The 26,634-nt window shown below is 19.0% G+C and overlaps 7 protein-coding genes across 7 annotated transcripts; 2 read left to right on the top strand and 5 right to left on the bottom strand. All coding sequences in view use genetic code 6, as the record gives it.

Annotated features, from left to right (window-relative positions):
- Positions 1 to 200: 200 nt before the first annotated feature.
- On the bottom strand, positions 201 to 1,146 carry TTHERM_001333220 (hypothetical protein; the record flags this gene model as incomplete). The annotated part of the gene is made up of 4 exons (XM_012800421.1): positions 201 to 321; positions 580 to 669; positions 927 to 1,034; positions 1,097 to 1,146. 4 exons carry the CDS (start codon positions 1,144 to 1,146, stop codon positions 201 to 203), a joined length of 369 nt encoding a protein of 122 aa, XP_012655875.1.
- A 2,146-nt stretch (positions 1,147 to 3,292) lies between these two features.
- TTHERM_01333220 (calmodulin-domain kinase) lies at positions 3,293 to 5,963 on the bottom strand (the record flags this gene model as incomplete). Its single annotated transcript, XM_001029735.3, has 5 exons — positions 3,293 to 3,691; positions 3,752 to 4,032; positions 4,133 to 4,367; positions 5,349 to 5,864; positions 5,913 to 5,963. The coding sequence occupies 5 exons, from the start codon at positions 5,961 to 5,963 to the stop codon at positions 3,293 to 3,295; spliced, it is 1,482 nt and encodes a 493-aa protein (XP_001029735.2).
- Positions 5,964 to 7,219: 1,256 nt separating this feature from the next.
- Positions 7,220 to 7,468, bottom strand: TTHERM_01333210 (hypothetical protein; the record flags this gene model as incomplete). The annotated part of the gene is made up of 1 exon (XM_001029734.2): positions 7,220 to 7,468. The coding sequence occupies one exon, from the start codon at positions 7,466 to 7,468 to the stop codon at positions 7,220 to 7,222; it is 249 nt and encodes an 82-aa protein (XP_001029734.2).
- A 1,481-nt stretch (positions 7,469 to 8,949) lies between these two features.
- Positions 8,950 to 15,386, top strand: TTHERM_001333175 (hypothetical protein; the record flags this gene model as incomplete). The annotated part of the gene is made up of 19 exons (XM_012800420.1): positions 8,950 to 8,988; positions 9,045 to 9,094; positions 9,364 to 9,453; positions 9,697 to 9,786; positions 10,011 to 10,100; positions 10,413 to 10,502; positions 10,755 to 10,844; positions 11,107 to 11,196; positions 11,494 to 11,583; positions 12,036 to 12,125; positions 12,420 to 12,509; positions 12,778 to 12,867; positions 13,157 to 13,246; positions 13,478 to 13,567; positions 13,885 to 13,974; positions 14,263 to 14,349; positions 14,616 to 14,705; positions 14,985 to 15,074; positions 15,290 to 15,386. The coding sequence occupies 19 exons, from the start codon at positions 8,950 to 8,952 to the stop codon at positions 15,384 to 15,386; spliced, it is 1,623 nt and encodes a 540-aa protein (XP_012655874.1).
- A 1,450-nt stretch (positions 15,387 to 16,836) lies between these two features.
- TTHERM_01333170 (kinase domain protein) lies at positions 16,837 to 20,805 on the bottom strand (the record flags this gene model as incomplete). The annotated part of the gene is made up of 9 exons (XM_001029730.2): positions 16,837 to 16,930; positions 17,280 to 17,369; positions 17,704 to 17,793; positions 18,120 to 18,209; positions 19,002 to 19,450; positions 19,517 to 19,585; positions 19,809 to 19,858; positions 20,183 to 20,368; positions 20,421 to 20,805. The coding sequence occupies 9 exons, from the start codon at positions 20,803 to 20,805 to the stop codon at positions 16,837 to 16,839; spliced, it is 1,503 nt and encodes a 500-aa protein (XP_001029730.2).
- A 1,324-nt stretch (positions 20,806 to 22,129) lies between these two features.
- Positions 22,130 to 22,486, bottom strand: TTHERM_001333161 (hypothetical protein; the record flags this gene model as incomplete). The annotated part of the gene is made up of 1 exon (XM_012800419.1): positions 22,130 to 22,486. The coding sequence occupies one exon, from the start codon at positions 22,484 to 22,486 to the stop codon at positions 22,130 to 22,132; it is 357 nt and encodes a 118-aa protein (XP_012655873.1).
- A 2,224-nt stretch (positions 22,487 to 24,710) lies between these two features.
- Positions 24,711 to 26,392, top strand: TTHERM_001333157 (transmembrane protein, putative; the record flags this gene model as incomplete). The annotated part of the gene is made up of 5 exons (XM_012800418.1): positions 24,711 to 24,883; positions 25,172 to 25,261; positions 25,539 to 25,628; positions 26,002 to 26,085; positions 26,302 to 26,392. 5 exons carry the CDS (start codon positions 24,711 to 24,713, stop codon positions 26,390 to 26,392), a joined length of 528 nt encoding a protein of 175 aa, XP_012655872.1.
- Positions 26,393 to 26,634: the final 242 nt, after the last annotated feature.

The following is a 26,634-nucleotide window of genomic DNA, read 5'->3' as shown; positions in this document are numbered from 1 at the left end:
TTGAGTTATAACTTTTATAATAAATTTGTGTAAATTATTAATAAATATCAAAATAGAATAAACTTTTAAATTAAAAATTATACTTTAAATTAATAAATAAAATAATATTAGTTGAATAAAAAAGATAAAAAAATAAAATAAATAAAAGCTTAAATTCAAAGAGCTTTTTTGTTTTATATACATTTTTTTTGTTTAAAATATCACAATCCAAAACAAATAAACTGTTTTTACCTAAGGTCAAGGGTCAAATTCGAGAGATTAATGCAATTTGCTAAAGCAGAACCTAAGCCTGATGCACCTTCATCACCAATATAATTTCCACTTTTTAAATATTGAAGAAAAATTATATCATTAAATAGTTAATTAGAAGGAAAAAATGAAGAAAAAATATGAAATAATAAGATTAATTAATTAATAAGAAAAGCAAAATTTGAAAATAAAATGATGAGCTTAATTAACAAAGAAAGAACAAAAAAAAAGCAAGCACAATAAAAAGAAAAAGAAAAAAGAGCTTTATTGTTTTTAATTAGTTTTTATAATTAAAAATATCACAATCCAAATCAAATAAACTGTTTTTACCCAAGGTCAAGTGTCAAATTCGAGAGATTAATGCAATTTGCTAAAGCAGAACCTAAGCCTGATGCACCTTCATCACCAATTTAATTTTCACTTTTTAAATATTGAATAAAAATTATATCATTAAATAGTTAATTTGAAGGAAAAAATGAAGAAAAAATATGAAATAATAAGATTAATTAATTAATAATAAAAGAAAAATTTGAAAATAAAATAATGAGCTAAATTAACAAAGAAAGAACAAATAAAAGCAAGCACAATAAAAAGAAAAAGAAAAAAGAGCTTTATTGTTTTTTATTAGTTTTTATAATTAAAAATATCACAATCCAAATCAAATAAATATTTTTTACATAAGGTAAAATGTCAAATTCGAGAGATTAATGCAATTTGCTAAAGCAGAACATAAGCCTGATGCACGAATGGTTCCCTAACAATGAAACTCATAATATTCAAGAATTCTATATTAATACAGAAATAAATATATATAAATAAAGTATTAAATTAACATAAAATATAATACCTAAGATATATTCTGAGTGCATTTATATGTGCGAGTATTTCCATTTCCATTTCCATCACCAATTTAATTTGCACTTTTTAAATATTGAATAAAAATTATATCATTAAATAGTTAATTAGAAGGAAAAAATGAAGAAAAAATATGAAATAATAAGATTAATTAATTAATAAGAAAAGCAAAATTTGAAAATAAAATGATTAGCTTAATTAACAAAGAAAGAACAAAAAAAAAGCAAGCACAATAAAAAGAAAAAGAAAAAAAGAGTTTTATTGTTTTTAATTAGTTTTTATAATTTAAAATATAACAATCCAAAACAAATAAACTGTTTTTACCTAAGGTTAAGTGTCAAATTCGAGAGATTAATACAATTTGCTAAAGCAGAACCTAAGCCTGATGCATCTTCATCAGAAATTTAATTGAAACTTTTTAAATATTGAAGAAAAAATATATCATTAAATAGTTAATTAGAAGGAAAAAATGAAGAAAAAATATATCATTAAATAGAGAAAGTTACTATAAAAATTTACAAAAATTGAGTTTTATAAACCAGTTTTTCATTTTATAAAATAAAAATTTGAAATATTTTTTATGAAATTTTTTCTATCCTAGATTTTCAAAATTTATTTTTTTTCAACAAAAATGATATTTTATGCTTACTAAAAATTAGTTTATTTATAATGTTATTTAGATACAAATTAAATAGGTATTTCACTATTGTTAATTATGAGGAAAAAATATGAAATAATAAGATATATTAATAATTAATAAAATTAACAAAGAATTAAGAAATCTTAATAAAAAGAAAAAGGAAAACAAATCAAATAAATTAAAAGAACTTTAATGTTTTAAATTAACTTTTATAATTAAAAATATTATAATGTAAACAAATAAATAGCTTTTATTAAGTGTAAGTTTAATAGCAAAAATGAAGAAAAAATATCAAATAATAAAAAATGAATAATAAATAAATAATTAAAAATTTAAATGAAAATTAAGTTAAAATTGCTAAAAAAAATTTAAATTTTAATAAAAATCAATAAATAATGATGATAATTTCTTTTATATAAATTATTTATTCAAATAAATTTAAAATAAAATAAAATAAACAAAAAATATTAATAATAATAAAAATAATATTTTTTCATTAAATATACCGAAGATCAATATGGAGAACCTAATGAGATAAAAGTGAAGAGCTTTTAAACTTTTTTTATTAATTTAAATAAATTTAAAAGTTATTAATAAAAAAATTAATAATTACTTCTTCTAATTCTTAATAATATTTAATCTATTATATCATTTATTTTTTTTTTCAAAAATATTGAATAGCAGTTTATGAAATTTAATAAATTAATTAATTGTAAATAAACGGATAAAAAGAACAAATAAATATAATAATTAATTAATTATCAAATATTAATTTATATATTTGGTTTTTTTATGAAGAGATATCACATTCACTATTTAAACTTAATATTTTTATTTAAAACATATACTTAAAAATATATATAGTAGGAATTAAAGACGGCCAGTTATTTATTTAGTAATATTTGAAAAAAATCTGGTAGTTAATGTACTTAAGTATTATAAAAATAATGTTTATAAGTAGGTTTTTCTGTTTTAGCTATGTAATTTTAGGAATATTTATAATTTCTAATTATAGCATTATGCCATACAAACAAAAATTTCATGGTTTGCCTGACACTTATTATGAAATATATTTTTTATTTATTTATTTATTAAAAAATCTTATTTATATAATGATTTTATAATAGAATTATAATTAATTGTTAATTTAATCTATTTTGATTTAAAAAATAATAAATTTTTTTACATCAATTAAAAATTTATTTAAATTATTATAAATTAAATACAAATTACATGTAAATATATAAAATACTATTATATAAATTTATTTAATATTATATTAATTTCTATTAGAAAGATAAATAGTTATAGGTGTAACCTATCACTATTTATCTCTATTACAAAAAAAAAAAATCTGCAATTAGCAATATTATTTATTTTTCAAATAATCATAAATCTTTAAAACTAGGTATATATGAATGAATAAAATAAATAAATAAATAAATAAGATGAGTTTGAAATTTGTAATATAAAATTGTAAACAACTGTATATATAACTATGAAGAAAGAAAGTAGTTTTAAATGATTTTTTAGTGTGTGAATGAGTAGTCAGTTGCTATATTTCATCATCATTTCTGTAAACTCTTCAAAAGAGATTTTGCCATCACCATTTGCATCCGTTTCTCCTATTAAATCAAGCCAAATTTTATTATCTTTTTAGCTTAGGTGATTTCCTAAGACCTATTTTAATTCTTCAGCTGTGATAAAGCCATTACCATCTTAATCGAAAAGTAAGAAAGACTCTAGTAGTTTTTCTTTGGAAAGGGTTTTTTTCTCCATAGTTGCAAGGATAAACTCTGTATAGTCAATTGCACCACTTTTATCTATATCTACTTAATTCATAATTTTATTAACTTCAAATTCTGCTTCTTCGGCTGACATAAATTATCTATAGCCTTCGAAAATTTCGTTTTTTGTTAAAATACCATCACCATTTTTATCAAGAGCCTTTTTTTTTTTATTGATTGATTAAATATATTACATGTATAATATAGGATGTAAAATTACTTTAAATATTTTATTTAGCTGATTTTTTTCGTCTTTAGAAGTGCACTAGCTAGCTATAAAAGTTAAGGCAGCCTATTGAAGCTTTCTTTCTGCTCTGAAATTTCTTAAAGCGAGCAACCTTGCCCTGAAAGCTTCTGTGTCTATTGTTTCTTTTTATTCAATCAAACTAAACCACTTATGCTCCAAAACTTGGGAAGCAGATAAACGATTCTTAGGATTATACTCTAACATTTAGCGAATCAAGTCTTTAGCTTCTTCACTTACATGTTTTAAATTATCACCTTAAGAGTTTTATAAAGTTTTCGTTATTATAAAACTATTGAGTAGTTTATTTATTTAAAACACTTTACATTTACATCATTAAAAAAAATAATTTCATACCTTCAAGAGAGTATTGCCCTTTTTCAACATTTGCCATTATTTCCAGTTCGTTTTTACCTCCAAAAGGCGGTGTTCCAGAAAGTAAAATATAAAGAATTACTCCGCAACTCCAAACATCGCATTTCTCGTTATATGATTTTTTAAGTACTTCTGGCGCAATATAATAAGGTGTTCCGAACTTTTCAACCATCACTTCATCTTATTCGAAAATCTTAGAAGTTCCCCAATCAACAATCTAAAAATCAAAAACAAAATAATCAAATTAGATCAAAATGTTATAAATAGAATTAAGAAGACAAAGTAGAAAACTTATCATTAACTGAATTACCATTTTTAAATATGAGTGAAATTGAATAAAAATGATTAATTGTTTTTATAAAATATTGCAATTTTGAGCTAAATATTAACAAAAATACTAATTATTTAGTTATTTGACTAATAAATTATGCAATTTTTTATTATTTGAATTGAATATGTAAAACCATTCTAAAGTTTAATCAAAAATATTGTTTTCTTATTTTCAAAAATAAATATTAAAAGTGAAATTTCATCAAATTTGGTCAAAAATTGAAAAATTGTTTGAAATTAAAATAATAATTTTTAATGATGTTGCATAAAATAAAGAAAGAAATAATTTTTTAAGTTGATTGATTTATTTAAATAATTTAATGGTTAATTCTAAATGTTGAATAAAAATGATTAATTGTTTAATTAATCATTGAGAATTTGGTTGTTAATATTGAGTTAAAATATTTAAAATCTTAACATTAAATTGATATTTTTCTTATTGAAAATATATAAAAATGAATATTTGTTAATAAAGTATTCAAATTTTTCACCTAATTATCAATAAAGAATTTATTTTTTGATTAGTAAATTTTATGATTGCTTGAATTGAATTGAATTAAATGAAGATAAAAAGATATTATGATTTGTTGATGTGAAATAAAAATGATTGTTTGTTTATTTATTTATTTGATAATAAAACATTAAATTAGAAAAGATAGCTTTTATGTGTTAGTTAGTTAGTTAGTTGGTGTGGCTATTAGATATCTGTTTATTATTTATTGGTTTTTATATTTAGGCAGAATAATTTGAATATAGCTTGTTTGCTTGAATATGAGTTATTTATTAGAATATGAAATAGATTTTGTAGTTTTTGTTCTAAGGTAATTTTAGAGTGAATAAGTAAGAGGGCAATGAAGGTATTATTTACCTTGATATTATACGTGCCATCAGACGTTATGTCAAGGAGAATGTTTTCTGGCTTTAAATCTCTATGAACTATCTTATGGTTGTGCGCATAAAAGACTGCAGATACAATTTGATTCATGATATAAGAAGCTTCTTTTTCTGAGAAAGAGCCTTTTTCTATAATTTTAGCAAAGAGCTCTCCACCAGTACACATTTCTAATATAATGTAATAGTTGTTATTGTCTTGATACTGCTCGTAAATTTTGAGAATGTGGGGATGGTCTAATAATCTTAAAATTTCTACTTCATTTATAAATTTTTGTTAATCTTCCGAATTAGTTAGGCTTCTTTTATTGATAATTTTCATCGCTCTGACTGCTTTTGTTTTTCTATTTGTAACTTTCCTGACCTGTGAAAAGGCTCCGACTCCCAAGACTCCGCCTAACTTGTAGTCGTCCGTGTAGGAGCCTGTTTTTGCATTGATTAATTTGCTAAACTTGATCTGTAAGTGATCTAAATTAGATGATGCCTTAGTAGACTATAAATAATTTTTATACAAATAAATTGCAATAATTATAAAATTTACTGGAATCTATTTCTCAGAAACTAACATCTCCTTTAAAGGTTATGTAGCCATATTTAAAATAGGACAGTTACTTACTTATTCCTATAAATATTGTAAGGTAATTATTAAAAATCTCACATTAACTTATTTATTTATTCATACACTTATAAAGCTTTTTCTCTTTTACAGATGATACCTAATATTAATTAATTGACAGATTAATAAATAAACAACTTCATTTAATATATTTATATTATTCTTTTAAACATCAAATTCGAATTTATTTATTTACTTATTTATTTAATTATTAACTAATTAATTCCTTTCTTGAACAATTCTCCTTTCATAATTAAAGACCACCTACAAACCAACCTAAAAAAAAACAAGAAAACAAACTAACAAACAAACAATACAATTAGTTTAATTAATTGCCTTCTAATAGTAGTAATATAATTAATCAATTTTCTGAACAATAGTACCTATCGCTTACTTACTGCTGGTTCTAAATCATTCAATCCAAATTAAACCAGTAGAAACAAAAATGAATTATCAATGCATTAATAAGTATTTTTTAAATTATATTCGGTTGATTTATTTTAAATTTTCCTTGCTATTCAAAATGATTTTTCTTTCGTTTTAAAAATATTTTTTATTCATTTATTTCAATTCAATTTTGAAGATATTCTTTCTTAAATTACTTATTCATTTTATTTTCTTGCCAAAAAATCAAAGTCTACCTTAAAAACTTCAATATTTTATTTTTAAAATAAGACAAAAAATCATACAGAAAGAAATAGAAAAATTAAATTCGTTATAAAAATCAAGAAAATTCTATCTTTACTTTTTTTTTTTAGAAATGTTAATCGTTTATTTCCTTTAGTTTTTTTAAATTGACAAATTCAACTTTCAAAGCTTAAAAAATATCAAAATAGATCAACATTCAATATAAAATTAAAACTCAATCAAGATAAATAAGTATTTATTTATTGACTATATTTTGTTGCGAGTTCAATTTGTAATTATTTATTTTTTATTAATTTCTTTTAATGAAAATAATTAGATAAATTAAATAAAAAATTAAAAAGAGCAATTAAAAGTAAATGAGGCGGCTTATTATTTTCTTAATTTATTTTGTTTTTGTTTATTTTTGTTTTGTTGTTTGTATTTATTTATTTATTTAATTTAATCTTTAATTTTATATTGATTTTTTCTTTTTAAATTTGAATTTATTTGTTTTTCATTATTTTCTTAATTAAATTTATTTATTCTTTTATTAACTTTTTTTCTTTTTCTAATTTATTCTTTTTAAAAAATTCTTTCTTTCTTATTCAATCATAATAGCTTTTCAATGATTAATTCTTCGTATTTTAAGAGAGTTAGGCGGCGAGAACGAGAACGAGAGAGATTCTATTTTTTATGCTATAGCTTTTAATTAAAATAATACTTTTTATAATTTTTTTAAGACTAAGAGAGAATGGATTTTTTTAAAATGCATCCACATGCATATTATTTGTTTTTTGTAATTTTTGAAATTCCAACACAAGAAAGTAATCATTTGTGTGTGTTTTTAAGAACATGATTGATTTCGCAGTATTATTAGTGTGGTATGTACTGTTAAAAACTTAGAGGAACTAAACTTAGAGAAAATGTTTTAGTTTGTTAAAAAATTGTTACTAATAATATTAAAAATCAATCACTTTCTTTTTCCTTTTGTTAATTTACAAAGATTTTCAAATTAATTAATTATACGAATCAGAGCAAATTAGAAAATTTTTATTGACTAATACAAAAATTAATTAATCTTTAACTCAATTTTCGATTTTTTCTCCTCTCTTATCTAATTAACAAATTAAGATTCGAATCCTCCTTTCTTGAATCTTTCAAATCAAAAATAAATTGGAAAAATATAGAAAGATTATAAATAAATCAATACTTACTTTTAAAAATTAATAATTATAATAGATTTTATTTTTTTAATTTTAAAATTTAAAATTAAAATAGTAAATAATATCTATTGATTAATGGATTAGAACCGAATATTTAACTAGATAAAACTTTAAAAGAAGTAAGAAGAATATCTTTCTTCTTTATTTATTTCTTTCTTTCTTTCTTTCTTTCTTTCTTCATTTATTCATTCATTCTTTCTTTCTTTCTTCCTTTATTTTGAATTCAACTTTTTAAGAATTTTAATGATTATTAGAATCAAAATAAAATTTTTGATAACAATAAATATCAATGAGTTTATTTATATAAAACACTTCAAGGTTTTAAAATAATTATAAAAGCAGAAGCGCTAGAATTTAATTCGTGAATTTTATAAATAAAGAAAGAAAGATTATTAATAAAATAAATAAATAATTTTATTTATAATTTTATCATAAGGTCCTTTATTTAATTAGAAAATGAAATTTCTGGTAGTATATTATAAATATCGTAAACATTCTAATTAAATTTTTTCTAAATTTAGGTGAAAATTTTTATAAAAAATTATTTTTTTTGAATATTTTTAAATTTAAACCTTTTACCTACCTATCCTACCATCTCTTACTCATGCTGGTATATTTTGTATTTTACATATTAATATTATTAAGATTTACTTACGAATGAATGCTACATTTACTATTTTGCTTTAATTCTTTCTAAGAGAGAACTTTATAAATTTATTTTTTGATCTTAATAAACAAGTAAAAAGATAAATTAATTCATAAATATATTAATTAATAATTAATTAAATTTCCAAATATTGCATTGAATATTTTTAAATTTAAACCTTCTACCTACCTATCCAACAATCTCTTACTCCTGCTGGTATATTTTGTATTTTACATATTAATATTATTAAGATTTATTACTTACGAATGAATGTTACATTTACTATTTTGCTTTAATTCTTTCTAAAAGAGAACTTTATAAATTATATCATTTATCTTATAAAAACATTTATTTTTTTGATCTTAATAAATAAGTAATAAGATAAATTAATTCATAAATATTTTTATATTTAATTAAATTTCCAAATATTTCATTTAAAATTTTCAAAAAATAAATAAATAAATAGATGATAAAATAGAAAATATATTTCAAAGATTTAGAAGAAGTAAGTATTTATTTTTTCTAAATATTCTTTAAATTTATTTTTATTAATAAAAAAAGTTTTTAAGCTCTTCGCTTTAATCTCATAAAGTTCTTTATATTAATTAAAAGTAAATTTACTTTATTTAAATATAAATTTTAAATCTTTATTTATATTTTATTTACAAGTGACTCACAATTATTTTTTTCAAATAGATGTTCTCAACTTTTATTCATTCATTCATTCATTAATTTTTAGTTTTACAAATCTTTTTTTAATTGTTTGTTTTAACTATTAAATTTATTTTTGTTTATTAATTAATTTATTTCTTATTATTTCATATTTTTTCATCATTTTTCCTTGTAACTAACTTGCTTTCTTTCTTAAATATATAAAAAGTGGAAATTAAATTGGCTCAATTGGCGCATCAACCTTAGCTTCTGCTTTAGAAAAGTGTACTAATCTCTCGAATTTGACACTTACTCTAAAGTAAAAATGCATTATTTGTTTAGTGTTTTTATATTTTTTAATATAAAAAATTAATTTAAACAAATAAAGTTTTTTAAATTAATTAATTTATTTATTATTATTTTTTATTGTACTTGTGTTTTTCTTTCTTAATTAATTAAATGAATTAATTATTTGATTTTCAAATCTTATTATTTCATATTATTTCTTTATTTTTATTTCAAGTGACTAATTAATAAAATATCTTTTTCAATATTTAAAAAGTGAGAATTCAATTGGTTCTGAATCTGCATCATGCTTAGGTTTTTCTTTAGTAAACTGCACTAATCTCTCAAATTTGACACTTGATCTTAGGTAAAAATATGTTATTTATTTTCAATTTTAATATTTTTTGAATTAAAAACTCATTTCATTTATTTATTTTTTGTTCTTTGTTTCTTAATTTAAAGTATTTGTTTATTTAATTTTTATATTTATTCTTAATTAATTTCTTATCATTTCATTTTTTTTTTTCATTTTTTGCTTCTGGCAAACTAATTAATTAAGTAATTATATATTTTTCTTTAATGTTTATAAAGTGAAAATTTAATTGGTAATATCGGAGCATCAGGCTTAGGTTCTGCTTTATCAAAGTGTACCTTTCTGAAAAATTTGAATCTTAATCTAAAGTAAAAATAGTTTATTAGTTTTAGATTCAGATATTTTTGAAAATAAAAATAAATTTAATAGAATATTTACTTTTAATTTATTTATAATTAAATTTTTATTTCATTTATTTTTTTTTTTTATGAGCATGTGTTATTTTATTTCTTAAATTATTAAACTATTATTTATGACTTTTTTTTTTGATTGTTAATAAATTCACTTCTTACTGTTTCATATGTTTTCTTCATCTTACCATCTATCTATCTATCTATCTATCTATCTATCTATCAAACTAACTATTTAATTAAGTTTTTTTTGTTTCAAAATTTAAAAAGGTGGAATAAAATTAGTGATGAAGGAGTTTCAGGCTTAGGTTCTGCTTTAGCTAAGTGTTCTAATCTCTCAAATTTAGCACTTAATCTTAGGTATGATCAGTTTAATTATTTTAGATTTCTATATTTTTAATATAATAATTAATTTAAAAAATCTATCTTTGTAATTAATTTATTTTTTTCTTTCTTAATTTAAAACATTCATTTTTTCATTTTCAAATTTTAATTTCATTAAAAATTGATTGATTTGATTCTATTTTTATAATTCACTATTTTTCTTATGTTTTCCTTCTAATCAGTTGATTAATTAATACAATTAAAACATCTTTTTCAATATTGAAAAAGCGGAAATTAAATTGGTGATAAAGGTTTATCAGACTTAGGATTTGCTTTAGAAAACTGCACTAATCTCTCAAATTTAACACTTTATCTTCGGTAAAACCAGTTAGTCTATTTGTTTTAGATTTTGATATTTTTGAATATAAAAATAAATTATAATAATAAAGCTCTTTTAATTTATTTATTATTAGCTTTTTTATTTTACTTGTATCTTTTTTTCATACAAAATTTAATTCATTCTTTTTTGATTCTGCACTTTCGCTTTTATTATTTATTAATTCGTTAATTAATTTCTAAGTATTTCATATAGCTTTTTTCCTTCTAACTAATTTTAACATTTTTTTAAATATTAATAAAGTAACAATATAATTTGTGAAGTTAATGAATCATGCTTAGGCTTCGATTTAGAAAAATGCATTAATCTTTCTAATGTGATACTTGATCTTTCGTAAAAACAGCTTATTTATTTTGGAAATTGATATTTTTTAATAAAAAACGAATTGAAAAGAATATTACTTACTTTTTTAAATTATTTTTGTATAAGCTTTTTATTTGAATTATTTTTCTTTTTTATTTATTTCACTTATTTTTTTATTTGTTTCTTAATTCAATTCATTTATCTATTTATTTTAAACTTTTGCTTTTATTATTAATAAATTCACTTTTTATTATTTTATATTTTTTCTTCATTTCTTCATTCTAAATAACAAATTAATGAAATTTATTTTCTTCAATGCTTAAAAAGTGGAAATTAAATAAGTGATTAATGCGCATCAGACATAGGTTCTGCTTTAGCCAGGTGCACTAATCTCTCTAATTTGACTCTTGATATTGAGTAAAACATTTTATTTATTATATTTTTTAATATATTCATGAATTTAAAACAATAAAATTAACTCTTTGAATTTATTTTTACTTGAATTATTTATTATTTTTATATTTTTATTATTTTTTCTCTTTTTTAATTACCACATTCATTTTTTTATTTTCAACTTTTGTTTTGATTATTAGAGTAAAATACCTTTTTAATTTTAAATAGGTAAAACTAATGAATATTTAATTTAAAAGAAATTTAGACAATTTTTTAATATTAAAAATAATTCAAAAAATACCTTTTTTTATTATTTTAAATTTTTTTAAAATTAATAAAATAATATATATTTATTTCTCTACTAAATTTATATTACTTACTCGATAAATAATTATTCGTAATTAATTTCTTATGATTTCATATTTTTTATTTCTAAATAATTAATTAATTTTTTATTTTATTCAAAATTTATCAAGAAAAAATAAAATTGGTGTAATTGGTGCTTAAGGTTTAGGCTCTGCTTTAGCAAAGTGCACTATTCTCAAACATTTGGAACTTAATCTTAAGTTAAATCAGTTTATTTATTTTAGATTTAAATTAACTTTAACATTAAAAATGAAAATAATAAAACTCTTTTAATTTTTTTATTTATTAATTTTTTATTTGAATTTTCTTTTTTATTATTCTAGTTTTATATATTTATTCTTTCTTTCCTTATTAATAGAATGCATAAATTTTTTTATTTTCAAATTTAATATGATTATTGATCAATTCATTTACTATTATTTCATATTTTTTCTTCATGTTTTTCTTAAAGCAAACTAATTTACAAAATATTTTTTCTTCAAAAATTTAAAAAGTGACAATTAAATTGGCGATAAAGGTGCATCAGGCTTAGGTTGTGAGTTAGCAAAGTGCACTAATCTCTCAAATTTGTCACTTTACCTTTCGTAAACACACTTTATTTGTTTTAGATTTTGAATTTTTTTAATATAAAAACCTAATTAAATAAATATTTCTCTTTTAATTTATTCACTTTTTATTTATTTTATTTTTTGCTTTAAATCGTTATTTTATTGTCAACTTTTGCTTTTATTAGTTAATTAATTAGTTAATTAAGTAAGTAAGTAAGTAACTTCTTATAATTTCATATTTTCTCTTCATTATTTCCTTTTAACTTACAGTTAATTACATATTTTTTGTTGGGTATTTATAAAGGTGGAATTAAATTGGCGATGAAGGTTCATTAGGCTTATGTTCTGCTTTATCAAATTACACTAATCTCTCTAATTTTGAACTTCACCTTGAGTAAAAACAAATATTTTATTTGGTTTGGATTTTTATGTTTTTTATGATAAAAAGCGAATTTTTTTTAAACAACAACACTCTTTTAACTTGTTTATTTATTTATTGATTTGCTTTTTATTTGATTTATTTTTCTTTTTTTATTGTCTTAGTGTTTTGTTTTGTTTTTTAATTTAAGTTATTAATTTTTTCCTTGATAAATATTTTTTAACTTCTTATTATTTGGTATATTTATTTTCTTGATTTTTTCATTCAAACTGATTTATTTAAATTTTTTTCAATATTTAAAAAGTTATAATGAAATTGGTTCAATTGGTGCTTAAAGTTTAGGTTGTGCTTTAGCAAGCTACACTAATCTCTCTAAACTCGTACTTCATCTTAAGTAAAATAAGTTTATTTGTTTGTTTTAAATTTTTACATATTTACATTTTTAAATTTTAAATTAAATTTATTATTTTTAAGCCGATTATTTGATTTATTTTTCTTTATATTTGTGCTTGTGTTTTTTTTTTTTTTTTTTAATTCATTTTTTGATTATTTAGTTTTTCATTGGTTATTAATTTATTAATTTCCTATTATCTCATATTATCTCTTGTAAATCAAAATTTAATAGCAACAATTTAATTGGCTAAATTGGTGCATCAGCCTTGGGTTCTGGTTTGCAAAACTGTACTAATCTCTCAGATTTGACAATTTATCTTAGGTAAAAGCTATTTTTTTGTGTTGTGTTTTGATATTTTTAATATAAAAATGAATTTAAAACATTTATTTTTCTTTTATGAATTCATTTTTTGATTTTCACAATTGGTTGTATTGTTTTTAATTAATTAATTTGCTACTATTTCATATTTTTTCTTCATTTTTTCCTTCGAAGTGAATAATTAGTGTAAGTCCTCATAAATTAAGTCCAAATTAATTAAGGCTAAAAAAAATATTTTTTTAAATAAAAAAGTGATTTTTACTTGGCTCTAAATTAAGATGACTTACAGTACATAAAAACATTTTTTAATATTTAAATAGTGGAAATTAAATTGGTAATGAAGGTGCTTCAGATTTATGTTTTTCTTTATAAAACTGTACTAAGCTCTAAAACCTGACACTCGTTCTTAGGTAAAAGCAATTTAATTTACTTGAATTTTGATATTTTTTAATAAGTAAATGAATTTTAAAATAAAATAAATTTATTTTATTAATTTTTTATTTGAATTATTTTTCTTTAATATTTGAGTTGTGTTTTCTATCATTTTTAATTTAACTATTTAATTTTTTTGTTTATTTTTAACTTTTTCTTTGATTATTAAATAATTAATTAAATATTTACTATTTCAAATACTTTCTTCATTTTTTCCTTTCTAATTGGCTAATTAATTATACTTTTTTTCTTCAATACTTAAAAAGGAGGAATGAGATTGGGGCTATTTCAGCAGGCTTATGTTCCATTTTAGATAAATGCACTAATCTCTTAAATTTGACACTTGATGTCTTGTAAAAGCAGTTTATTTGTTCTGGCTTGATTTTGATATTTTTGAAAAAAAAAAAAAAATTTAATTATTTCTTTTAATTTATTTATTAGCTTTTTATTTGATTTATTTTTCTTTTTTATTTGAATAATGTTTTTCTTTATTTATTTCTTTCTTTCTTAATTTAAGGCATTCATTTTTTCAGTTTCAACCTTTGCTTTGATTATTAATTGATTTTCATATTATTTGAAATCGTTTAATTCATTTTTAATTTCTTAAATATTTAATAAGTCAAAATTAAATTGGTGATGAAGATGTGTCAGACTTGGGCTCCACTTTAGAAAAATGCACAAATCTCTAAAATATTTCACTTGATTTTAGGTAAAAATAGTTTATTTGTTTTGAATTATGATATTTTTTTAATACTGTAATAAATTTAAAAGAATACAAATAAATCTTTTAATTAATTTATTAGAATTTTATTTAATTTACTTCTCTTTTTTATGTAATCTGCTTGTATTTTTCTTTCTTTCTTAATTTAATGTATTCTTTTTTTCATTTTTAGCTTTTGTTTTGATTATAAATTATTTTATTTTTTTCTTCATGTATTCGTTTAAAATAGCTTATTAATTATTTATTTTTTCTTCAAAATTTAAAAAGTCGCAATAATATTGATGCAATTGGTGCATTATTATTAGGTTCTGGTTTAAGAAAGTGCACTAATCTTTTAAATTTGAGACTTTGTCTTAAGTAAAAACAATTTATTTGTTTAGGATTTTGATATTTTTTAATATAAAAATGAATTTAAAGCAAAATAATTCTTTAAATTAATTTATTTATTTATTAGATTTATATTTGATTTATTTTTTTTTATTTAATTCTAATTTTTTTATTTAATGATTTAAAATATTATTTAAATTAAAAAATTTAATTCTATTAATTTTAATTTGTATTTTATTTAAAAGTAAAAAATTAATCAATAAATCAGAATAATTGATGGTAATGAGCAAGTATCTTAAATTAAAAAGATTAGTTGTCTTTAACTTATTTTTCGATATTTGACTAAAAAATAGAAAAAAGGATGATTAAATGTTAAAATATTTAAATAAAATAATAAATATGTATTTCTTTTTTTAATTTTGTAATAGACTATTTAATCTAAAATATAGATAGAAATATAACTAACTATTTTCATATTTTTGTAAGTTAATAAATAGCTTATTAAATATATAAATAAATACATTTTAAAAGTTAAATTTGCTTAAAAAAATTATTCCTCTAAACTAGTATTTTCAAATATATAATTCCTTCCTTAAGTGCTTCTAATGCCAAATCTAATATTTAGATCAGCTTCTCATCTAGCTTAGCTGAAGATAAAATATTCCCATTCGATGTTAACTTTACATTACCATACACTTTTTACCAAATTAAGCCTCTTGCTGTTTCCAAAAGTCAGCCAGCTTTAATCAAAAACGACTAAGTTAATTTTTAAATATTTTTTGTTTCATTTTAAATTACAGATATGCGAAGCTTTATCATAAAAGTTAGTTAGTTAGTTTTATTAAAATAAATGTTTTAAAAATATAAATAAAAAATAAATAAAAATTAAATAATAGCTTTGACTAAAATTTATCAACAAATTAAGTTTCTTTGATAATTATATTTTATTACATTAATAATAAAATTATATTCTGTAAAATATTATATTAGACCTTAAAATCAGCTAAAAGCAATTAGAAAAGAAAAAATCAAACATGAAATTGAAGAATCAAAAAAGAATAAAAAAATTAAAATAATAAAAGAAAAACATATCCTGGTTGGATAGAAATTTAATATAAAAAAGAAATTAAAGACTAAAAATAAAAATAATATTTAAATCAATATGTTTTTAAAAATCTATTTTTTTTTTAAATAAAAATAATACAGTTTAAATTGTTTAAAATTTAATTATTAAAATATTTTAAACAGTTGAATTAATTTATATGAAAAAAAATTTTCATTAATTTTAATATATATTTATTTATGTATTAAAATATTAATTTCATTTATAAATTAACTAACAGTTGTATATTTTAAATTATATTTAAACAATAAATTAATACAAAAAAAAATTTTTTTTTTAATGAATATGTTAAAACTGTGCTTAATTTAATTTAATTAATATTAATTTATAATTAAATATATTATTATATTCTAATTTTTTTATATTTTTTCAGTTGCCCAGTTTAATTTTAAATTTATATACAAAATCAATTATATCTATAAAATTGATAATATTTATAAAAATATAACTCTAATAAAATAGATAATAGAAAAGTAATTAATAAATCAGTTAATAATAAATGATTTTGTCAAACATATAAAAAAGTGTTTATTTAAAAAATAAATTTAGATGCACACAAATTAAACAAAAAATAAAAAATCAATTAATTTTCCCAAATAATTAGTTTTTCAGTTTAAATTTCACAAATGTATTAATTAAACAAACTAAAAAAATTTATTGTTATTTAAATCATTCTAGATATATATCCAAAGATTTTATATTTTAGCACTTCTACAAGTGTATTCTAATGTTCTTAGCTCCATCTGCACCAAGATTATTCCACCTATGAAAATAATAAATTATGAATGTGTTGAAAAGAATGAAAATAAAATAGAAAAAGAATTAATAAATGGGTTAATAATGAATAATTGTCCTAAACATATTAAAAAGTGCTTATTTATTTTGATGCAATTAATTCAAATAATTGTTTCAATTCGCTAACAAATAAATTTAGATGCACAAAAATTAAACAAAAAATCAAAAATAATTTATGAGCTGTGAATCAATCAATCAATCAATCAATTAATTTTCTAAACCCATTTGTTTTTCAGTTTAAATTTCACAAATGTATTAATTAAAACGGTATGAATTCATTAAAACTAACTAAATAAATTGATAGTTAGTTAAATTACCTTAGATTGAGATTCAAAGATGTTATGTTTTGGCACTTCTCCAAGCTCATTCCAATGTTCTTAGCTCCATTTGCACCAAGATTATTTTACCTATGAAAATAATAAATAATGAATGTGTTGAAAAGAATGAAAATAAAATAGAAAAAGAATTAATAAATGGGTTAATAATGAATAATTGTGATAAACATATTAAAAAGTGCTTATTTATTTTGATGCAATTAATTCAAATAATTGTTTCAATTCGCTAGCAAATAAATTTAGATGCACAAAAATTAAACAAAAAATCAAAAATAATTTATGAGCTGTGAATCAATCAATCAATCAATCAATCAATTAATTTTCTAAATCCATTTGTTTTTCAGTTTAAATTTCACAAATGTATTAATTAAAACAAACTAAATAAATTGATAGTTAGTTAAATTACCATAGAATGAGATTCAAAGATGTTATGTTTTGGCACTTCTCCAAGCTCATTCCAATGCTCTTAGCTCCATCTGCACCAAGATTATTCTCCCTATGAAAATAATAAATAATGAATGTGTTGAAAAGAATGAAAATAAAATAGAAAAAGAATTAATAAATGGGTTAATAATGAATAATTGTGATAAACATATTAAAAAGTGCTTATTTATTTTGATGCAATTAATTCAAATAATTGTTTCAATTCGCTAACAAATAAATTTAGATGCACAAAAATTAAACAAAAAATCAAAAATAATTTATGAGCTGTGAATCAATCAATCAATCAATTAATTTTCTAAACCCATTTGTTTTTCAGTTTAAATTTCACAAATGTATTAATTAAAACTAAGTAAATAAATTGATAGTTAGTTAAATTACCTTAGATTGAGATTCAAAGATGTTATGTTTTGGCACTTCTCCAAGCTCATTCCAATGTTCTTAGCTCCATCTGCACCAAGATTATTACTACTATGAAAATAATAAATAATGAATGTGTTGAAAAGAATGAAAATAAAATAGAAAAAGAATTAATAAATGGGTTAATAATAAATAATTGTGATAAACATATTAAAAAGTGCTTATTTATTTTGATGCAATTTATTGGGATATAATTTCTATTTACAAGCAAATAAAATTATTCTTAATAAAATAAGTATTAATAAAATTAAATAAAAAGTCGTAAAGTAAAAAATTAAAGATCTAAAAATAGAAATGGGAGATATTTAGAGAATTAAATAAACTCTACAATAAATAAATAAAACTTTTCAGTATTTAATATTTGCAATTTTATTTAATTTAATTATTGAATTTTGATATCTTATTTTCAATTTAAATTAATTCTATCTTTCATTTCATTTTATTAAGGCTAATAAAATTTTTAATAACTTTAAATTTCAAAGTTATGAAACAATAAAGATGTTTAAAATAAATTTTATTTATAATATTTAACTTTACAATAATTCTGATAAACTATAACTTTAATTAAATGAAAATAAGTAGATTTCCTTATGGTTTATAATCTATTAGCAAATAATAATTCATTTAAAGTTATAGAAAAATAACAAATTTTGAAATTTTTGTTTAGATACTTAAAAAATAAGTACAAAAAAATTATTTAGATTTATTTTAGGGGAAAAATATCAATTTATTAAATTAAATATCAATATTTAATATTTGATGTTATTTGAATAATTTATTTTTAAAATAAATTAAAATAAAATTTTTTATCTATTTAAAATTATTTCATAATAATATTAATACCCGAAATCAAGATCTAAGTGATGAACTAACCTTTTTTCTATACATTCCTAGATTTTAGAGAGATTACTGTAACCCTTAAAAGCATACTTATCTAATCTGACTTCATTTTGTTTGCATGTGTAGTTAAATTTAAGGAAAGATTGTCTGAATTTTGAAATCATCAAATTAGACTCAGTTAAATCCAATTTGTCCTTTACTGCAAAAATGAATTCACTCTCTAGTTTTATTCTTAATTTATTTAATTGCTTAGTTAGCTCAAAAGAATCGATTCTATTCTAAGGCATTACTTCAAGCATTTAAACTATAATTTAGTTAATATCTTAAAATAAAGCATTTTTGCATATATAGTTTGGTAGTTGTCCATTTCTGATAAAAGTACAATCTTTGTCTTCAAGAAACTTTCCTAGGGTTAATTCAAGTAGAATAATTCCTAAGCCATAAATATCATACTTTAAATAAAAAATTAATTAAAAATAAGTAAATAAATAAATTAAAAAATAATTTAATAAATTTACTTTAATATTGAAGAAACCATTATCATCTGTTAATTCAGGAGCTGCATACTTTCTTGTAAATCCTTTGAGCTTTTATATATTAAGAATGTAAAATACAAATAAATCTGTATCGAAATAGCTTCTAATAAATAAAGAGTGTTAAGAATTTTTATATTTTAGAAAAATGGTAAACCTTTGATAAATTTGAATTAAATGCTTTAAAATAAGTGTTGATATTCTAAAGATAAATAGTGTTGAAACTAATTTGGATGATTGTAAATAAATTTGAAAAATAAATAAATTTATTAATTACATCATAAGTTTTTGATCCATCTTTAAATGATTTAGAATCTCCGAAATCACCTTTAAGATTATATATAAGAATTTAGGCTAAAATAAACTTATAAATACTATAAAATTTAACTCAATAAAATTAAAAGTAAATATTATATATTTTAAATATGTATTTAGTAAGAAATATATTTTTATTTAAAATATTCAAACTGTATATTATTCTTTTATATAGATATCTATTATAATCATGTTTTTTGATGGGGAGAAGATTAAATTAACTTACAGTATATTTTGTTTGTTTTTTTGTTTGTTTGTTCTTTTGATTGAAAAGTTTTTTAATCCAAAAGTTTAAAAATAAAATAAAATTTAAAATAACATTAAAAATTGATTTACATAGATTAAAACATTTTTCTTAGCTATCATATAGGATATTCTCTGGTTTAATATCAGAGTGAATCAGATTATTTTACTAAATTTTTTCAAAGACTGTTGACATCTGAATAGCAAAACCAACTATTTAGTTGAGTGGTAGTGGTTTTTTTTTATCAAAGAAGCTTTACATTATTTCTCTAAGATTACCTAAAAAATTGAATAATTTTAAAAACTAAAAAGAAAAAAAGTTGAATTTTACATGAATATTTTTTAGAAATCTGATAGTATTTCGATTTTTTTTTATTTAAAAACTCTTCGATTGATTTAAAAACATAAGGAGTATCCTTTAACAATTTCATAATTTTTTCTTCTTCTTGGATTTTTTCAAATTTAGGTTTACTACATTTGACAGCTACTATTTCTTCATTGTACTTAGCCTCAAACACACATCCATTACCACCTTATGAAATGTAGGAAGTTAAGTATATCTTCTTCTTTTGAAGCTCATTGTAAATCGATGTTAGTTCATCTTAATCAAATATCATAGTCACTTTATGTTTCTTTTAATAGTCCTCAAAAATTCGCTAAAATTTTTCTTCAGGTGCCTAATATTTAAGTTCAGCGTCTTGCTATTATTGCATCATTAGTAACAATTGCTAATATATAAAATAATTATAATGTTTAAAGTATAAGAATAAAAAATTTTTTTTTAATTTGAATAATATATTTTATTTTATAACCAAATCTTTTTTATTTACCTTTTTTATTTCTTTCTTTTCTTTCAATTAATTTCTTTCTTTTTTTCTTAATTAAATTATTAAAATTTATTAATTAAAAAAGTATAAAAATTATTAGAGAATGATTATTTTTTTTGATAATTAATTAAAAATAATTAGTGATTTTCCCCAAAAACCTCAATCAAATTTATTCTATTGCTTCCAGAATAATTTAAATGATAATTAATTAATATCAACCAATTTCACTTTATTATGTTATAAATATTTATTTATTACAGCTAAATAAAAAGAAAATAAAAGTTTTTAAAATCTATTAAATATTCATTATAGCCATTACAAAATCAAAAAGGCATTTAACTCTAATTAATAATAAAAAATTGAGAAAAGTTTATTTAAAAATAATTTTTTTTTTCTTACTTAGGTCCCATACCCAATCTAAAAAATTTTATTTATGCCCCGTAGGTCCATTACCTCATTTTATATTATATTTTTATTAAATTAAATTTAATTACTTTTTTGAACTTTCTTATTTCTACTTAGCTTAGTTATAAGCTAAACAATTAATTAATAAAAAACAAATATATGTAATTAAATGCCATTCACTTATCTAGTCATTTCCAAAAGACTAGATTTTTGAATGGAATTTTGCTATATATTTGTAATAATAAGAAACTAAATATTTGCTATTATCATAATTATGTATTGGATTTAGATAAGATGTAAAGGATATTGAGAATGCGAACTAATTAGAACTTTCGAATTCTCATTATCCTTTTTTTCCAATCTCTAGTTTCTACTTTATTTTTAAACGCAAGTTTGAAATAGAAATATTAAGATTTAATAATTAATGTTACACTAAATTTTTTGTATTTTTCTTAGTAAAAGCAGATTTAAAAATTAATATAAAAATATTTGCTCTTTTTATCACTAATAATTAATAAAATTTCATAAATTGCCATTCAAAATTTTGAAGAAGAAAAAAAAAGTAAATGATATAATAGAATTAATATTATAACTAGTTAGAAGAAGTAATTATTTATTTTTTGATCAATATACTTTAAATTTATTTTTACTAATATTAAAAGTTTTTAAACTCTTCACTTTAATCTCATTAAAATCTCTCTATTAATCTAAGGTATATTACATTTATTAATATTATCTTTATAATTAAAATTTTCTCTTTATTTAACTTTAAGTGCTTGTTTAAAATTTTATTTTTCTAAAAAAATTATCACATAAATTCCTACATTTTGTTTAAAAATGTTTTTTTAGTTATTTTAACTTAATTTTCATTTAAAATCTTTTAAATTAATTTTCCATTTATTATTATTTCATATTTTTTCTTTCTAAAATTTTTACTTGATAAAAACTGTTTTTTAGTTTTTGATTATGATATATTTTTACTTATTGAAATGAATTAAAACAAAAAATCTCTTTTAACTTGTTTATTAGCTTTTTTTTTGATTTACTTTTTTTTTCTTTTTTATTGTATTTGTGTTTTTTTTCTTCTAACTTTCTTAATTTAATTCATTTTTTTATTTTTAACATTTGATTTTATTATTTATTTATTAATTTCTTATTATTTCATTTTTTTCTTCAACTTTTTTCCTTTTAAATAACTTATTAATTAAATATTTTTTCTTAAATATTTAAAAAGTTATAATTTAATTGGTGCAAGTGGTGCATCTGGCTTAGGTTCTGCTTTAGCTAAATGCAGTAATCTCTCAAATTTAAAACTTCATCTTAAGTAAAATTAGTTTATTTGTTTTGGATATTGATATTTTTATTTTATATAAATAAATTTAAAAACTATATAGCTCTTTAAATGCTTTTTATTTGATTTACTTTTCTTTTTCTTTTTTATTGTACTTGTGTTTTTTTTCTTCAATCTTTCTTCAATTTAACTCATTTTTTTATTTTCAACATATTTTTTTGTTTTTTATTTATTAATTAATTTCTTATTATCTCATATTTTTTCTTCATTTTTTATTATAAATAAATAATTAATTATTTTTTTTTTTCAATATTTAAAAAGCTGGTGCAAAATTGATAACTAAGATGCATTGAGCTTAGGTTTTGGTTTAGCAAATTGCACTAATCTCTCAAATTTGATTCTTGATCTTGAGTAAAAACAGTTTATTTATTTTAGATTGTAATATTTTTATTTATAAGAATAAGTTTAAAATAAATTAAAGTTTCATTCATATATTAAGGCCGTTTTTAAAAAATTTTTTAAATGGTTAAATTAAGGCCAGATTTTTGTTGAAAAAAGTGTTTTTTATACTTGCCATGAAAAATGAATTACAATTATTTCAATTTAAAAAATTAATAGAAGTAATTTCTTAAATTTATTCAATATATCATAAATTTCAAAATACCATGTCCTACCCCATAATTTCCAAGAGCCTCAACAAAAATAAACAAAATATTTCTAACTCAAGAAATAATTTTCTGAAAATAGCTATAATATATGAACCTTTACCATTTATAGCATTTTCAACTTGTTTACTTAGTTTTTATTTGATTTACTTTTATTTTTAGTTTTTATTGAGCTTTTGTTTTTTTTCTATTACACATTTTTAATTTAATTCGTTTTTTATTTTCAATATTTGTTTTTATTATTTATTAATTAATTTCTTTTTATTTCATATTTTTCTTCATTTTTTCTTTCTAAATAACTAATTAATTATATTTTTTCTTCAAAATTTTAAAAAGCGAAAATTAAATTAGTAATGAAGGTGTATCATGCTTAGGTTCTTCTTTAGCAAATTGCATTAATCTCTAAAATTTGAAAATTGATCTTAGGTAAAAACAGTTTATTTTTTTTGGATAGTGATATTTTTATTTATAAAAATGAATTTAAACAAAAAATCTCTTTTAACTTGTTTATTAGCCTTTTATTTGATTTAATTTTGTTTTTCTTTTTTGTTGTACTTGTATTTTTTTCTTCTTCTTTCTTTCTTTCTTTCTTTCTTTCTTTCTTTCTTTCTTTCTTTCTTTCATTCTTTCATTCTTTCATTCTTAATTTAAATCATTTTTTTCTTTACAACATTTGTTATTTATTAACTTGTTTCTTACTATTTCATATTTTCTCTTCATTTTTCCTTCTAAATAAATAATTAATAAAATATTTTTTCTTCAATATTTAAAAAGTAATAATTTCATTGATGCAATAGGTGCATCAGCCTTAGGTTCTGCATTAAAATATTGCACTAATCTCTCAAATTTGAAACTTTATCTTAGGTAAAAACAGTTTATATGTTTTGGATTGTGATGTTTTTATATATAAAAATGAATTTAAAACACTATTGCTTTTTTAAATTGTTTATAAGCTTTTTATTTGATTTACTTTTCCTTTTCTTTTTTATTGTAATTCTACTGTTTTTTCTTCTATAATTCTTAGTTTAACTCATTTTTTTATTTTCAATATGTTCATTTATTATTTATTTATTCATATCTTATTAATTTCATTTTTCCTTCTAAATAACTAATTAATTATTTCTTTTTTCTTAATTATTTAAAAAGTTGCAATTAAATTGGCTCAACAGGTGCATCCGACTTAGTTTCTTGCTTAGCGAATTGCACTAATCTCTCAAATTTGACACTTTTTCTTAAGTAAAAGCAGTTAGTTTACTTATTTTATTTAGATTGTGATTTTTTAGTTATAAATATGAATTTAAAACAATATAGATCTTTTAACTTTGCTAATTAGCTTTTTGTTTGATTTAATTTTCTTTTTCTTTTTTATTGTAACTTTGTTGTTTTTCTTAAATTAAAAATTTTTTTTTAACATATTCTTTTATTATATAAAAATGCATTTCTTATTGTTTCATATTTTTCTTCAATTTTTCTATCAAATAATTAATTATATATTTTTTCTTCCATACTTAAAAAGATACAATTAAATTGGTGCAATAGGTACATCTAGTTTAGGCTTTGCTTTAGCAAATTGCATTAATCTCTCAAATTTGATATTTGATTTTAAGTAAAAACAATTTATTTGTTTTTGATTGTGATATTTTTATTTATAAAAATGAAAATAAAACAATATAGCTCTTTTGCTTGTTTATTAGCTTTTTATTTGATTTACTTTTCTTTTTATTTTTTATTGTACTTGTGTTTTTTTTTCTTCTATCATCTTTCTTAATTTAATTCATTTTTTTATTTTTATTATATATTAATTCATTTCTTATTATTTCATATTTTTGCTCACTTTTTCCTTCTAAATAACTATTTAATTAATTATATATTTTTTTTTTCAATAATTAAAAAGTCACAATTAAATTGGTTCAACAGGTGCATAAAACGTAGGTTCAGCTTTAGCAAATTGTACTAATCTCTCAAATTTGACACTTTATCTTAAGTAAAAATAGTTTATTTGTCTTGAATTGTGATATTTTTATTTATAAAAATGAATTTAAAACAATATTGCTTTTTTAATTTTTTTATTTGATTTAGTTTTCTTTTTTTTATTGTACTTTTCTGTTATTTTTTTTCTACTATCTTTTTTAATTTAGCTCTTTTTTTATTTTTCAAAATTTGTTTTTATTATTTATTTAATCATTTCTTATTATTTCATATTTTTTCTACATTTTTTCCTCGTAAATAAATAACTAATTAATTTTTTAATATTTAAAAAGAGGGAATTAAATTGATGCAAAAGGTGCATCAAACTTAGGTTTTTCTTTATAAAATTGCACTAATCTCTAAAATTTGACACTTGATCTTAGGTAAAAACAGTTTATTCGTTTTTTTTTTTGATATTTTTAATTATAAAAATGAATTTAAAACAATATATCTCTTTTAACTTGTTTATTAGCTTTTTATTTTATTTACTTTTCTTTTTTATTTAGCTTGTTTTATTTTTTTTCTACTATTTATTTATTTATTTATTTATTTATTTATTTATTTATCTATCTATCTATCTATCTATCTATCTATCTATCTATCTATCTATCTATCTTAATTTAACTTATTTATTTTTTATTTTCAATTTGTGTTTTTATTTTATATTTTATCATTTTTTATTATTTCATGTTTTTTCTTATTTTTTTTTTCTAAATAACTAATTAATTATATATTTTTTCTTCTATATTTAAAAAGAATTAATCGTTTTGGTTATTAATGTGAATCAGGCTTTGGTTCTGCTTTAAATAATGACACTGATAATGAGATACCTTATTTTGAGTAAAAACAATTTATTTTTTTTGGATTATGATATTTATTTTTACTTAAAAAAATGAATTTATAGCTTTAACTCTTTTTAATTTTTTATTAGATTTATTTGATTTACTTTTATACTTTTAATGTTTTTTATTTATTAATTAAATATAGTTTTTAATTAAAAATTTAATTCAATTTTATTTTTTTTGTATTATATCTTAATTTAATATAATATAAAAGTAATAATTAATTAAGTAAATCATAAAAATTGAAAGTAAAAAGCAAGTGTCTTAAATCTAAAAGATTAGTTAACTTTAAAATAGATTTCTGATGGTGATAGAAAAGTGATGAAAAAGGATGAATAATTATTAAATATTTGAATAATAAAAAATATTATGTATCATACATAATTTAATTTCATAAGTAAACCTAAAATATAAATAGATATGTTTGTTTTTTATATCTATGAATACAGTATTTTAATAAATAAATAAATAAATAGCTTATTAAATATATGAACATTTACTTAAATAAATTTATGAATTTCTCTAAATCTATCCCTCAGCTTTCACC

The sequence above is a fragment of the Tetrahymena thermophila genome (genome assembly GCF_000189635.1).
Source record: "Tetrahymena thermophila SB210 genomic scaffold scf_8254247, whole genome shotgun sequence".
Classification (NCBI taxonomy): domain Eukaryota; phylum Ciliophora; class Oligohymenophorea; order Hymenostomatida; family Tetrahymenidae; genus Tetrahymena; species Tetrahymena thermophila.
Note: the sequence above shows the minus strand (reverse complement) of the source record. Positions and strands in the feature narration are given on the sequence as shown.